At 50.3% G+C, this 14,889-nt stretch overlaps 4 protein-coding genes across 4 annotated transcripts; 1 reads left to right on the forward strand and 3 right to left on the reverse strand.

Moving 5' to 3' along the window:
• Positions 1–774: 774 nt before the first annotated feature.
• On the reverse strand, positions 775–1,890 carry BO87DRAFT_456253 (putative oligosaccharyl transferase subunit Dad1). Its single transcript, XM_025628709.1, has 3 exons — positions 1,507–1,890; positions 1,206–1,408; positions 775–1,125 (listed from the first exon to the last, which is right to left on the reverse strand). The coding sequence occupies exons 1-3, from the start codon at positions 1,798–1,800 to the stop codon at positions 1,059–1,061; spliced, it is 564 nt and encodes a 187-aa protein (XP_025483406.1). The 5' UTR covers positions 1,801–1,890; the 3' UTR covers positions 775–1,058.
• Positions 1,891–2,119: 229 nt separating this feature from the next.
• On the reverse strand, positions 2,120–7,954 carry BO87DRAFT_404273 (uncharacterized protein). Its single transcript, XM_025625838.1, has 10 exons — positions 7,342–7,954; positions 7,279–7,288; positions 7,188–7,211; positions 6,990–7,134; positions 6,621–6,935; positions 6,442–6,569; positions 6,348–6,389; positions 5,317–5,320; positions 4,269–4,856; positions 2,120–4,182 (listed from the first exon to the last, which is right to left on the reverse strand). The coding sequence occupies exons 1-10, from the start codon at positions 7,493–7,495 to the stop codon at positions 2,335–2,337; spliced, it is 3,258 nt and encodes a 1,085-aa protein (XP_025483407.1). The 5' UTR covers positions 7,496–7,954; the 3' UTR covers positions 2,120–2,334.
• Positions 7,955–11,102: 3,148 nt separating this feature from the next.
• Positions 11,103–13,690, forward strand: BO87DRAFT_404274 (C6 zinc finger domain protein; the record flags this gene model as incomplete). The annotated part of the gene is made up of 3 exons (XM_025625839.1): positions 11,103–12,154; positions 12,205–12,482; positions 12,542–13,690. 3 exons carry the CDS (start codon positions 11,103–11,105, stop codon positions 13,468–13,470), a joined length of 2,259 nt encoding a protein of 752 aa, XP_025483408.1. The 3' UTR covers positions 13,471–13,690.
• On the reverse strand, positions 13,521–14,020 carry BO87DRAFT_189744 (uncharacterized protein). Its single transcript, XM_025618478.1, has one exon. The coding sequence runs from the start codon at positions 13,915–13,917 to the stop codon at positions 13,654–13,656; it is 264 nt and encodes an 87-aa protein (XP_025483409.1). The 5' UTR covers positions 13,918–14,020; the 3' UTR covers positions 13,521–13,653.
• Positions 14,021–14,889: the final 869 nt, after the last annotated feature.

A 14,889-nucleotide genomic window follows, 5' to 3' on the forward strand; every position in this document is an offset into this window, starting at 1 on the left:
ATCATGACGGTGCAGAAGATGCCCCTGGTCAGCTGCGGCACCGACTGGGACGAGATCCGCAAATGCATCTGCTCGGGTTTCTACCACCAAGCTGCGCGCGTCAAGGGTATCGGCGAGTTCCTCAACCTCCGAACCAGCGTCAGCATGCAACTCCACCCGACCAGTGCCCTCTACGGTCTGGGATATGTGCCGGAGTACGTGGTGTACCATGAATTGATCCTCACCAGTAAGGAGTACATGTCTACCGTGACTGCTGTAGATCCACATGTAAGTCTACCGCCCCATCCCTCAATACGTGGAAATACTAATAGGATATGATAACAGTGGCTCGCCGAACTCGGAGGCGTCTTCTACTCCGTCAAAGAAAAGGGCTACTCTCAGCGCGAGCGCCGCATCACGGAACAAGAGTTCAACCGACGCGTGGAAATCGAGACCCAGATGGCGGCGGACCGCGAACGCGCAGCCGCCGAGAAGCAGCGCGAAGCGGAGAGGAACGATCCGACCAGACGCAGAAAGGAGATCGAAGTGGGATCTGTGGTACGGAGGCCTGTCGCGACGGCAAGACGTGTAGGAGGTGTGACGGCCTCGAGTAGTGGTGGTGGTGCGCGCAATGGCGGAAGTGGAGGCGGAAGCGTGGTGAAGAAGCCGCAGATTAAGCGGAAACCGGGACGGGCTTTTTGATTTATACTAGTAGAATATAGGATATACTATACCCAGGGACATACGAATAGATTATTAGCTGATATCATTGCTATATGAGTGTTGAAGCCGGGTGTAAACAGTAGAATCGATACATTGATACACAGGTATAAATAGTAATAGCTAGCTAACATAACGCAATAACAGATCCTCGACTTGTTTTACCTTCCCAAACCCGGATAGGAACCAGACCGGACAAGGCTACTCCACCAGGGAAACAGCCTGCATGCATCCTTCCTATCCTGTCCTATTCTCACCTGTCACTTTATATCCAGCGTTCTGCCTTTCACCCGCTTCCCATCATATCCGCTGCACACCCACACTTCAAACAAATCCCTCCATACCAGACCCGATAGCATCTAGTTAATAAAGTTAATACAGAAGAAATGCAGAATCAAACTCCCAAAGACATAGTCCGCGAAAGCCCTACACAAGAAAACCAAACCAGTTAGCACAATTCCAACCCTCCCCAAGTCAATAGGTAATGAAGTAAATGTTAAACTCACCTCTCAGCCGAAACACCACTCCCCTCCTCCCCAGCATCTCCCTTGACAACCTTCTTCCCTCCCTTCCCTTTCGCACCACCATTACCAACACCCCCAGTCGAAGAAGAAGATGAAGTAGCAGCACTAGTCTGCATCCTCAAACTCGCCGTAAGAACAAACTGTCCTACAGCGGCACAGAATCCACTCAGGAAGGCATTGAACGGCTATAAGTATCCCAAACACATTAGCCAAATCCCCACCTAGATATCTACTTCTCTCTCTTCCCCCCAACCAAAAAAGAAAGAATGTATGGACAACTCACATAATTCCCCCCAACAACACAATAAACAAACTGCACACCACCAACCAGCACCAAGAATCCCATGAACGCATCAAGCAGCATTGTGCGCTGCGGCGTAGTGGCCAAATACTGCTGCCAGACCGTGTGGGCGATGTCGTAGATAGAGGAATTCTGGTTGAGGGTTTTGGGGCCGGAGGAGAGAGAGGAGGATGAAGCTGCGGGTGCGGAGGATGATGATGCGGAGGGCATGGTGGGTGGTGAGGGCGCGGGGACGGGGCCTGTTGTTGCTGGTGCGGCGGTGCGTTTTGGGGCCATTGTCGCTATCTGTATTTCTTCTTCTTTTATATCGGGGAGAATGGAATTAAGGTCGGGGTTGGGTTGAGGGCGAAGATGGATTTGGGGAAGGGGAGGTAGGTGGAGGTATAGTTACGCAAGCTGGCCTGTCCTGGGCGGGTGGTGGTTACGCGGTGTCACGTGATTTATTGATCGGGGGTGTTGTTATTGTTCTACCAGAGAAAAATTTGGTTGGATTTGTTTAATGTAAAGGGGAGAATAATGATGGGATTCTGATTAGGGAATTAATATGATTGTTTATGTTCAGTCATTGTTGCTATACTCCCTACGGTGTAGGTATACAGTAAAGTACTGCCTCGGCTGCATTGCAAGGTACATAGTACATACATAATTCATCATTAGCTTTTAGCTCATTTCCTAGCTAAATTTCTCATTATCGTGAATGGAGAGGTTTTGGTGGTCGTGTAGAGAGGAGACATTCAGTACAGAGGCATCTTCATGATGCCGATAATAGCCACCAGGGCCATCAAGGTATCAACACTACTGGTATCATCATCAAGCAAGCCAGTCCAGGGCATTGCCAAAAGGATTCTGCGTATTGGACGCTTGCAGGTCCATCTGGAAATCAGTCATGACCTGATCCCATTCTTCCCAGTTGAGATTCGCATTAGGCATCTCCTGCTGGATCTCGCTCGGCTCCGCCGGCCTCACTAGCGTGTCTATCGACGCGCCCGAACACTCCTGCTGCTGTATGCTGGCTGCTGTGGCAGGGTTCAGCCAGTCCGTGTCGGGGAATAAGTCCTTGATAACGCTGACTGGTCCGTCGCGCAAATCGAAATCGAGTCCGCCGTTCTCGGGCACACCATGCAAGGGTTCATTCTCTTGGGTTGTTGGTGAAGCCTGGAAGTCCAGTGCTCGGGGCAGGACTGGGGGCTGTATAATTGAGATTCCAGGGCAATTCGGGGTAGTGACATCGTGAGCTGCAATTATGCCGGAACTCATCTGCGCGCGCATCTCCTCTTGCTTGGCTCTGAACGCGGTTGCTCGCTTCATCAAGCGGGAGAGCGGACGCCAGAGCATGCCTTTCCGCTGCTTGCTGTTCTTGATCCACTCTGTATATAGGGTGCTCACGCATCTCCATGCCCGGTCGGTAAGAGGACTGAGTGGGCGGACACAAAGCTCCGACAGCACAAAGGCAATGGCATGCCATTGCATGTTCGTGGCAAAGAGCCAGCTCCATTTGTACGTCTTGACGTCGCCATCCAGCAGTCGCTGGAACTCAGCCACCTCCACTGAAGTAGCAAACAAGCTCTCGCGATTTGCATGGCTCAGCGTTAAGCCCCGTTCAGGCCGGGTCATCGGATGATGAATGACAAGCCAGAGTTTGGTCAGGATGAGGCGACCAATCGTCGCGCAGACCCACTGAATCGGAATATTCATGTCACAATGTTTGATATATCGGTCCTCAATGCGGTCGTTGATCGCCCGAATCACCTTGGAGCAGTTATCAGGGTTGAGCTGTCGGGTTGCCGAAATGAAAGGGGCGTTCGGACAAGTGTAGCTGACTCGACGCACAGCAACTGTAATATCGCAGCGAATCAGGCAAAATGTCATTTCAGTCCAGCCTACTCTCTCCTTAGGAGGCTCCTTCATGTCCGGCGTGATGTCCTCGTCATTGATATTCAGTGGCAGTCGAGTATCGTACAACCGCTCATGAATCTGCGCATCAGATCCGTGGTCCTCTGCTGCGCGGATGTCCAACAAACAGATGTGCCACCACAGTCGTCGGCGCATCTCCGTTTCATAAGGCTTCAGGCCGAAGTTGGTGCCGTCACGATGGAGACCCAGCCCTTGCGCAAGGCGAAGAACAAGAGCTGTCATAGACCAAACAAATTTGGTGTCATCTTCTCGACGAACGCCGATCAAGAATATGACCACAGCCTGTAGGAGAGTGATATTTTGAGTATTCAAGAGATCCGCTTTGGATAGCGCCTGCTCGACTGCGAACCGGTATCGCTTGACAAGCACGTCCCTCTCTTCTCCCAGGTGAGCGGAACACTGGCTTGGCGACATGCTGATGATTGCGACCATGCACATTGCAAGAAACAGTGCCTCGAAATTCTTATCCAAACTGTTTGGATCTTGGGCAGCTGTAGTAAATAGCTGCCTGGCGCTTGCTTTATGAACGATTGGTATCAAGGGCGCCACATTTTCCAACCAGGTATTCCATAATAAGGGAATTTGGGATCTCGGCGGTAGAAAATCGTGTAGTGAGTGTGAAACAGAATAGAACCCGAATAAAAACCCATCATGGTTAGCCGAATGGCTTGACGATGTCTCAGGAGACGGATAGTCTTCCTCGTCCGAAGACGACGGATCTAGAATATCTTGCAGTTCCTCGATCTATCGACATTAGCATCATTACAAGATAAGAAGAAAACAGGGATAATCACCTCATCTCCGAGACTCGCCCAGAATCGATTGCTAACATAACGGCTTCGACCCTCGTCGATAACCAATCGACCAAACTCATGCTCAATATTCCGCGGCGCTATCGGCCTGGTAGGATCCAGCTTGGCTGCATCCATAAGAAGCGGGCAGCCATCACCATCACCATCACCATCAGGCACCGAAGCCTGCGCATTGGCCGGGGGTGCGGGTGGATTATGAGTATGCTGTTGTACCCGCGGGGAAGGCGTATCAGGAGATGACACCGCAGCACCGGTCGCTTTCTTTTCGCTGAGATGCTCAATGACGCCCTCGAGGCGCCTTAAGCGAGACAGGAGCTCCGCATCTTGTGGTCGTTTGACTTTGCGCGGTGCCCTTCCTGGTGGGGGAAAGATACACTGGATCCCGGCCTTGGCGCAGTTGGAGCAAGGGGTTTTCTTGTTGCAGCGAACTTTTCTCCGACGGCAGGTGATGCAGCTGCGCAAGCTGTGGTCTTGTGCGGAATGGGAAGGGATGCCGTGGGTGTCGTGGCTGGTATGCGGGCCAGGCACAACGTCAGACCCGTTCCTGGGCGAGAGGGACGATGGGGCTGAGAGTGAGATCACAGACGAAGTGGACATGACGTGGAACTGTTGCTGATAATGACAGGAGCCCCACCAAACCTCATCCTCACGCAAGGAGAATGTGTAGCAGGAGACGATTGATGGACATGAAAAGAGGAACAGAGCGGTTAGAAAAAGCAGAGTGAGAAATAAAGGATTTAACTTCAACAATAATGGTTAAATAAATCATCAACTCGTCGCGCCTGACTTGGATCTTCAGTCATCGACTCATACTTTAGTGGAACCCCGGGATGGATGGTCTCTCGCTATTGGCTACACCCGGCCTGTTCTGGACCCGTCGCTTTGGTTAAGGGGTCTGTGATTGGTCATGTCTAGCCCTGCTTTACTAATCCCATCTGAACAATCACGTGGATGGGGAGGTAGTAGTTGAAAAGATAAAGAAGGATAAGATTGAGACGGCGCGATTCTCGGACTTTGTTGGCTGCGGGATTTGGGGCGATCATGCAGTGTCAGTGTACAGACACACGTCACTAGCCAGATACCGTCATTACAGATGGTTAGGGCTGCTGATTCTCACCACCGGATTGTCCACACACAGTACTCCGTAGTTATCTGATCAACCTCGGAGTTAACCCCCAAAGTCCGCCAAGTCAACACGCTTCTATTTCCGGACGCCCAAGCTTTTTCCGATTGTACCTATTTCAAACTGCACCAGTCTCCTTGACAGTCCGCGGATGGTCCGCGGGTGGTCCGCGGAGGAGATTGTGATCCAGTTTAACTTGGTATCTATCTGCAGGATGATTCTTTAGAAGGAACAATCAGTCCCTCTCATACATTTGAGTGCATTAGACAACTTCTAATGACAGATGCTCATGTTTGATCATCTCTTGTTCATCAATAGGAGATCGTTGTGGTAGTGCCCAAGCTTAAGAGTTGGCTGCTGAAAATAATGTAGAGCCAAGACGAAAACAGCAAGGATGTCACTCGAGTAACTTCATCTACTTTGATCGCAGACACCACTCTAATTGTAATTGAGACCCACCCCAACTATATACATTCACACCATTGTGTAGTACGACTAGGTAGTAAGTCGCATTATATAGTATGTTCACAGAAGCCACACAACGGGCTTTGATGCTCAGCAGCCCATTTAACTATGGGCGACCACATTTTCAAGGGGTATTCCATGTCCCATGTCCCAGAGTAAAAAAAAAAGATCCAGAGTATATATAGAAACATTCCCAAACGCCATATGTAGCCAACATGCGGAATTGGTAGCGCACCGAAGGCAAACGCCGTATATGCAAATAAGTAAAGTCGAAAGTCTAGGTGCTGGGCCACTTCAAATCGTTACCGTCATACACAAGCCCGACGTGATACAAGCGCATCAAGGGAGCTCGGTCGATATCATACAGTCGCACGATCAACCCCTGAACAGGCGCCCGAGGGGCGTAGTCCGAACGGGAATGTCGGTCTCCCGTCGCCCAAAGTGCCTCTTCCGGCTAAATCGAAACATGTAAGCAAGAATCGCGAATGGCTCGGGCGCATCAAACCTACCTCATCTTATCCCATACTTGAGTCTGTTGGTTGAAATGGTATCTGTGCCACGCATTAGTGAGAGCGAAGAGATTGACAATAAATCGAAGCATACCCTTGGAACACGGAAGCAGTCATCGACTTCGACCCATATTCTTTCTTTAGTAGACGAACGTATTCGAACGGGATCTTGACCGGAACATCTTCGAAGTAACTGTTCCGCAGTGGGAAGATCTCGGTTTCCTAACCCCAGGTCAGCCACATTGTTGTGTCACCAGTTCACACGCCACCCACATCAAACCGATGGCCATCCTTGCACATCAATGCCCCAGGCTCTCGATCATTCTGCCTCCGCTCGTCATCCTTGCGTACCGCCGTAATATCGATAAACAGCCCGGACGATGTATCTATCCACCGCGCATCGATCACGTTAAGCTTGTCATCGGTCGATCGGACGACATAGTTCGGGTTGATCTCCAGCAAATAGGTTCGGCCGCCGTCGACGCCTGAAATCTCAAAGTGGTGCTCGGTCATGTTGTAGTAATCGGCAAGAAAGTGGATGGTCGGCTCGGAAATTTGAACGTCGAGATCGTTGTCCCATGGAAAGATCTATCAATCCATTAGCGGGCGGCGCATCATAAACACCCATGGTTTGTGTCACACCTTCTGGTTCCACCACCAAGCCAGCAAAGTTCCATGCATTATCCAGGTTTCCGCCCCAAGGTCTGCCATTGTCGAAAGATAGGTCCGGATGAGTTCCGACAGGTGCGGAACAGTCTCCGCCTCGGAGAGAGGTTCATCTGCGAAGCTATCAAGAAGATCAGCAATCGTGAAAATCAACTAGTGGTGGACCAGACATACCGTCCATCATAGTGGTAGTGGAAGCTAGTTCATATTAGAGTTAGTCAAAGACAACAAAAGGAACACCGCCCGAGTAGATCCTATGGCATACCTAGATTCCTCTGTAACTTGTTAGACAAAGCCGATAACAACCGCAGCACTAGGCCAGACTTACTGAAGTATTTCTCTCCCGGTTCTCCCCCTTTTCCGGAGTAATCCTTGACCATGTCAGGTCGGACACTCATGAAATCGACATCGGCGCTTGCCGATCCAACAGCACATAATAACCCATAGAGGCCGAGAATCAAACGGGGCGTCGAAGACCACATAGTGGCGGGAAACGATGGACGATACTTGTTCTTTCAATGTTGAGAGACCGTAAAGCGCATGCTCTTATCCGAGGTTGCACGATGCCGTAGATAAGACGGGGAATGTCCGCGCTGCCAATAAAACCGGAATGGGCGGGATTTGTTGTAGGGGCCGAAGGGGCCAAGGGGGAGCAGACGAAGACAAGTTGGAGGGGCCACCCACTTCGAGAAGAGAGGGAGAAAAGATGAGTGTATGTATGTATGTATGTGTGTGGAGGAATCAGGATAGAAGGAGAAAGGGAGAAGAAGATTGAATAAGAAGCAAGAAACAAGAAACAAGAGTATAATTATTCAGTGGAAAGCGACGTAATCAGTGCGGCGCATAAGAGGGAGTATTGTGAATAGTCATCAATAATAATTAGATTTGAGTACAAATGGGGGGCGCCTAGAAAAAAAAACCACGAATCGCCAGGGCGATCGGCAGGGAAGAGACGTATAAAAAGAATAAAAAGAACCGCCGCCAAACCGGCGTGCTACTTTACTGTGTACTGTTACGGGGGGGCCCCCGGTCGCGTGCTCAGTTACCGTCCAGCCCAAAGAGTGGCAAGGAACCTTGGAAACAACTTGAACAGCCTTGCCAGTCTTGGCGATGGGCTTACTGGGCTTACCGTGCCGATCCGACTGGAACGCCTGGAAGAATCTGCCACGCTCTGTGCTGTCTGACTCGTTGGTGTCAGCGATTTATTCAGTTTCCTTGGATGTCCAACCTACGGATGCACCCTGGTCGGTTCACACAAATCGTCATGTAAAGACAGTTTTTGGACGAGATCAATAATACATCAATACATCAATACACCAGTCCACCAGGACATCTCGGGTTTGATCTCTCCGACTGGACTAGTAGCACTACATGAATAGTCGACTCCTACCAACCACCGACACTAGAAATCCGCTAGACGCCCGTCTTAGTACCTTGCGTGCGTAGTCTCAGGCCAATAGCATGACGAGTCTCGCACGGCCTGTTCCGAATGACTTGGTCCGATGGCGTTTACCTTTGTCCTGGGTTCGCCAGTTTATAGTGCTGAAATGCGTGCAAAGTGGCCCTAAACACTGGGGCCGCGTCATAGTCTGATAGCGGCATTTCTCCCCCTCTCCGCCAGAGTCCAATGTCTTCCTTGAATTACCCGCTTTGCATCCATTTTGTCTCTAGTTTCAGGTGACAGTTGTCCTTCCTGCTGCTGTCATCACCCCTAGCTCGGATGACGAGAATGGTTTTTAAATCACTGTTCCGGTCAAGCTTTTCCCCCAAAGCCCCCCTCTCCAATGTGACGGCGTGACGGTTTTGTGTTGCACGGAGTAACTGTAAGGGTAGGGAGGAGTCTGCAGTCTTAAAAGTGGGGGAACTCCGCTGCATCGAACAGAACGTTGGCTTTAGAATGTACGGCGATCGTCGCTCATCATGCTATTCTTGCTCTCCGCTGTTCCTGCCAGTCTTTTCCTTTTATTGTGCCCTTACACATAAATAGAAGCCACAGCCATAGCTTGCCGTCTCGGGCGCTGACCAAGGACCACATTGTCTCAGCATCGACCATTGGACTTTAGTAAGAATAACAAGCAAATTTGTTTTCTGAATGAACCGACTGAGATCTCTGACAAGATCCCCTAATCAAAACAATGCGGGATCGGGTCTCCTTGGTCGTCAGCAAACTCTATGCACATTCTCTATTTTCAGAGCGAGTCATGTACACGAGACAAAAATTAGGATGCATAACAAGTAAAATTTAAGTACTTACCAAACACGCCTTATCACTGCACGAAAGGTAGTATCGCATGTCGGGGAGGCGGGCTTAGGCTGCCGAGATATGCTGCTCAACTTCAAGGGCCATGACACGCAGTCGATCTTCAATGAGGACGTTACTTGTACACAGTCTGTAGAGCCTAAACCTAAAAATATTTCCGAGTTACTTGAGCTGTGCTCAACTGAGTTATGACCGGCCTGCACGCAGTGTCAGCCTTAGAGAGGAGGCCATACAAAGGGGTCGAAGGCTCGTAAGCACTTGAACTACTATGGAAAGCTCACTCAGCGCGGACTGGAAAGCTGCGTATAAGCGTAAAACGTATCATTGATTGCTTGATGTTTCAGGATGCCACTATTGCCTTGGACAGTTGATGCTTGAGCTCACTGATCTCCTGCCGGCAAGCTGTCGGCAGGCGATCGTTCTCGACATGTGATTATGTAGATTGTCACAATTACAAACTTGTCAGGTGGTAGTGGAAGATAATACCGGCGAAACAAGACCGTGAGGTGGATTAAGGATATTGACCGTGAGTTCCATACGTCCATTGGCTTGGGATCTATCCAAAGTTAGTAGTAGGAGACAAGCAGCTCAGCTATCTAGGTATAGAAGCTGACGCATGATAAACAGTAAACACGAGCCTCCACTAAAGAATCAAGGATATTCACGGGCCCTTATAGATTACCACATCGGGCCAAGTGGTGCCTTGCGGCGCTCGATACCGCCGAACGTGGCTGCCTGATTGGTCGGGATGTGGAGGAAGTGTGCCGGCGCATCGGGGAAATCGGTTCCGATGATTCGTCAGGTTTGGGATGTCTTCCTTTTCTATCTTTGACTTCGGGGTTATCGCTGCTAATTTGGGGGGCTAATAGTACTAATCAAGTATCGTCTACGGGGTGCACCAAGCACTAGGCTGTCTCTCTCTCTCTCTCTCTATACATCGAGACTTTTCTCCTGCCGCCTAAGAACTTTGTTCTACTGGAGACAGTCATGAGCGGTATAGAGAGTCTCGAGCCCGTTCAACGGCATACTTCCACTCCATATCCAGCAACGCACTGGGACTGAGATTAATTCTTAATCAGGGACATAGGACTGTAGCTTACATGCGGTAAGCACTCACTGGGCACTAATTAATCTTTGGATCTTCCCGACTACTGTGCACCCAAGATGGGAGACTAACTGTACCATAGTTCCAACTTGATCTAATCTCTCCACTTTGGCCTTCCGCTCGCCAAAGAGAACAGGGGACTAAATTGCACTAGCCTTAGACTTCTTTCCTACAGGCCAAACCCCTCTTAGCAATGGCACCATCTTGGCCCTTAAAAGCACCGAAAAAGGCTCTTTAGCCTTTCCCCCCTTTGTGGCTGGATTCTCACATGACTGAGGCTTGTATGCGTCCCACTGCTTCAGCTGGATTCTGCTGCTGCACCAACTCCGACTACTTGCGGCACCGGGTACATGGCGAGTTCTGCAGTTTCCCCTGCCGGCGGGCGTCCAATTGGATGTCTTCTTCCCAGATTCGACTTTCGATATACCTGTTGATTTAGTTTCCATTCTTGCGATATCCTCCACGTTATCACTTCTGAGGCTCTCTCAAACCTGGTTTGTCAGACAGCAAACGACGATGTTAATATCCGTCTTTTACATCTTCCATTGATTACATACCGCTTCCGGAGACGAATAATAAGGACCAAGCAATATCGCCTAGTCAGCCTCAACAGACGCTGTGCACACTTAATCTGGATTTAGTCTACTATCCTCCGACCCTTGCGTCTATCGTCGATCACCAGTGGCCCGGATACTACGCCTTGTAGCAAGGTGTGGGGGCCAAAATGTCGAAAATACCCACAAATCCTCCAGGCGACTCAAATTCGATGCCCCAGGCGGCGACCGCGCAACAACTAAACCGATCATGCGAATCGTGTCGAGGACTCAAAGTCCGTTGCTTACCCGATCCTTCGACGCCCAACCAATGCCAACGATGTGTGAAAGCCAACAGACCCTGTATCTTCGTGGCGCCCCAAAGGCGCCGACCACGCAAGCGGACTGACTCGCGGGTCGCTCAGCTGGAGAGAGAGATGCGACAAATGCGCTCTCTGCTCAAGGACAGGTTACGCGTGGATGAAAGCAGTGCCGAAAGCGTCGGCAGCGAAAGAGAGGACTCTCGGGAACCCGACCTGGGGCCGAGCATCAATGATTCGATGCCCGCAGGTTCAGATCCTCCAAGCAGCGCATCGGGATCGGCTAGACCCATGGACTTTTCACCTAGCTTCCCTTCAAACTCTCCATATCCCAATACCTTTGACGGCGGTGCCACTCCCGGCTTAGCTTCCAATCCTGTATCGTCGAGCTATTCGCTTGAAGCAACTCTAGAAAGGGATGTCGTCGGTCAAGGCTTGATATCACTGGAATACGCCAACGATTTAGTCGCCTTCTTTATCACTGAGCTCACAGCCTTTGCTCCAATCGTCGTACTACCTCCAGATACAACTGCTTACCAACTGCGTTGCTCGAAGCCGGTGCTGTTCCTCTCAGTCATTGCCGCAGCAGCTGTCTCGTTGGATGCCAACCTGGCCGCTGCTCTCAACCGTGAGATGATTCGAGTGTATGCCGAACGCTTCTTCATTAATGGCGACAAGTCCTTGGAATTAGTCCAGGCATTGTTGCTCATGATTGTCTTCTACTTCCCGCCCGACTCTCCTTTGAAACTGCAATTCTATCAGTATACTCATATAGCGGCCACGATGGCCCTGGAGATTGGCTTGGCTTCAAAACGACGAGTGCCCCAAAGCTCCAGTCGCAGAACGAATAAAAAGACTGCATATGATGAGCCAATGGCGGAACAAGCGAGAGCCATCTTGTTCTGCTATCATTTGACATCCATGTAAGCTTCAATGCGGTTCCTGTTGAGATTGACCTGCTAATGGAGAACAGTGTCGCAATGAAAACACGCCGGCCGAATTTGCTTCTCTTCAACGACTGGATGAGCGAGTGTGTGAAGCATTTGGAGCGCTCGCCAAATGCAGTCGATAGACACATGGCCACTTGGTTTGAGCTTCAGCGAGTAGTCGATGAGGCGATGACATCTTTTGGGCTTGACGACACGAGTTCGACTGCCCCGCTCACCGAGTCGCGGCTGCAAGCCGTCCTGAGATGGTTTGACAACCGGATGCAGGCATGGAAGAAAGATCTATCCATGGAGATGCACACAGGTAAATTGTTCCCAAAACGGTTGATGTGAGCACGTGAAGTAGCTAATATCATACCTCAGTGCCCATGAATTTCGAGTACCATTACACCAACCTCGCGATCTATGAGCTTGCTGTTGGAGAAGGCTATCGAGATCCTGATGCGATCAAGCAACAATATTATACTCTCCCATCACTGGAAAAGAGTGACAAGTCAAAAAGCGCGCCACTGAGTGCGGTCCGTGTAGACTTCACGATCAAGTGGCTGAACGCCGCCCACGAGATGCTCGACTTCTTCCTAGGCTGTGACACGGAGATGCTGCGGAAGATCCCCAACCTCATCTACACCCGAGTCGGAGTGGCCATCCTGTCTCTGCTCAAAATATACTTCTCCGTTAGATCTGGCGCGCTAGGGGAGTTTGTGACTGCCGAGTCCATAAATGTCGAGAAATACTTGGATGCAATGACCAGGCGACTAGCGGAGGCAAGCGGTGGTCAGAAATACAAAATCCCCAGCCGATGGTATCTCGTCGTTGCCATTAAGGCTCGAAATTGGTATGACCGCTTTGAGCAGAAACAGATGCAGAGAAATGCTGGTTTCGTTCCTCAATTGAGCGCTGGTACGCCAATCTCTCCAAGTCATACCGCCCCTCAGAATCAGCTGCCATTTGACCCATCACAGCCAAATGCGTCACTGGTAATGAAGACGGAGTACTCCTCCATGGTTCCTTTCCAGGCGATGAATGTGAATTACGGCGTACCGCCGCCGACGGATCAGATATGGCAACCCGACCAGAGCGGGGGTTACCCAAACATGGTTCACATGAATACCTTTGCCGGCTATCAGCCTGCAATGTTGCCTCCTCACTATGGATATGATGTACAGCAACAGCGAACACCGCCAGAGAGCGGTCAGCAAGGAAACCCATCACCGGCCAGAACGGGCATGGAGCTTGATGAGTGGATGCCGGACGGCAGTATTTTTGCGATGCCCAGCTTGCCTGGATTCTGAAAAGCAGTCGCCGGAAAGCCTTCGAATCTAGATAGAGAAGATGGATCACCTGGAAGTGGCCATCTGTTTGCACACATTAGCATAGACAAGGAAAGCCCTCCCAATCATTTTCATCCACCTGCCATATGGAGAGGCAGGCACGCCAGAAGGCCAGTATTTGATGAACATTGCGACAAGAAGTCTTCAGGATCGAGAGAGAACTCGAATGAGAGCACACAGTAGGAAGAAGAAAAAAATAAGAGTCCAAGATGGGACCGCAGAACTAACAGCTCTGTCCCACAGTAAGCGATATGCATGCTCAATGTCTCTCGAGTTTACTCCGTCGGGGGCTCGGTAGACATGAAACCTCCGACATCCAGTTGGGGTAGTATGTTTCCCCCAAGGCCCCAACATCAGCGTCCACAGCTGCCGGGGTTCTCCGAAAGGGGAATATGTGGAGACTTTCATGGCTCCTCAAGCTCGCTATTCAATGATGGTTTGCTGGTTTAGACCCGGTCACCATGTGGGTTGTGGCCTTGTGCAGCTAGCTGCAAGTTCGACTGTTGGGACTTGGGAGGTACCACTGGCTCATGTGGAGCTGCACATTGAGCAAGCGATTGATCCACGGCGAAATAACCCATCAGAGAGGATCGCCTGATGATCGTGAGATGTCATGAACATGGGACATATTCGAGATTTATGCGGAACTGCACAACGGCAAATAATTGGCCTGGCTCCGTTCCAGTGTCTCTGGATATCGGCCGACAATTCGGAATCGGGCCGAATCTCTCGTCTCCTTGCCGATGACCATTCACCTTGCTATTCTGGGTTTGAGTCCCTGCAAAACTTGTATGAGGTATCTATACTATGCTCACGCCCAAGTATTACCTGTATCGGTGCAAGTCTCATGACTTCATACTTTGTACAATGACACTGAGCACATCAGAAGACTCCATCAAGCCACGTGCCGCGCCACGTCCGTCCCCACCAGGCTTTATAGGAAGCCATTTCCAGGATACGCACTATGGCTGGAATAATGGAAGCTCTTATACTTGCATATCTATCGTTGTGTTCGCTGAAAGCACTGGAGCTATCTAGTAAGAACCTTCCCATATGGCAGGGTGGCTGTTATTGCTTGTCCAAGATGGGATATGCAAATTGCTATCCAACGTTATAACAGTGGTGACATAGATTGCGAGGATCTTCTGCCTCGATGGTTGAGGACAAGTCTGCTTCTTGGTAACCTTTAAATCATCTACAGGTAGTGGCGACCTCAAGTTTCCAGGTAGCTTGACACTTCTTAGTAGATCTCCCTATTAAACAGGTTGATCCGGGACGATGCGGCGGATGAGACAGCCGCAGTACAACTAGTAGAGACGTGCTCGGTCCTGCATCAGCTGTCAAAAATCAAGCTTTGAGCCTTGACATAAACCGTAGTGC

This window comes from Aspergillus neoniger, assembly GCF_003184625.1.
Source record: "Aspergillus neoniger CBS 115656 unplaced genomic scaffold BO87scaffold_5, whole genome shotgun sequence".
Classification (NCBI taxonomy): domain Eukaryota; kingdom Fungi; phylum Ascomycota; class Eurotiomycetes; order Eurotiales; family Aspergillaceae; genus Aspergillus; species Aspergillus neoniger.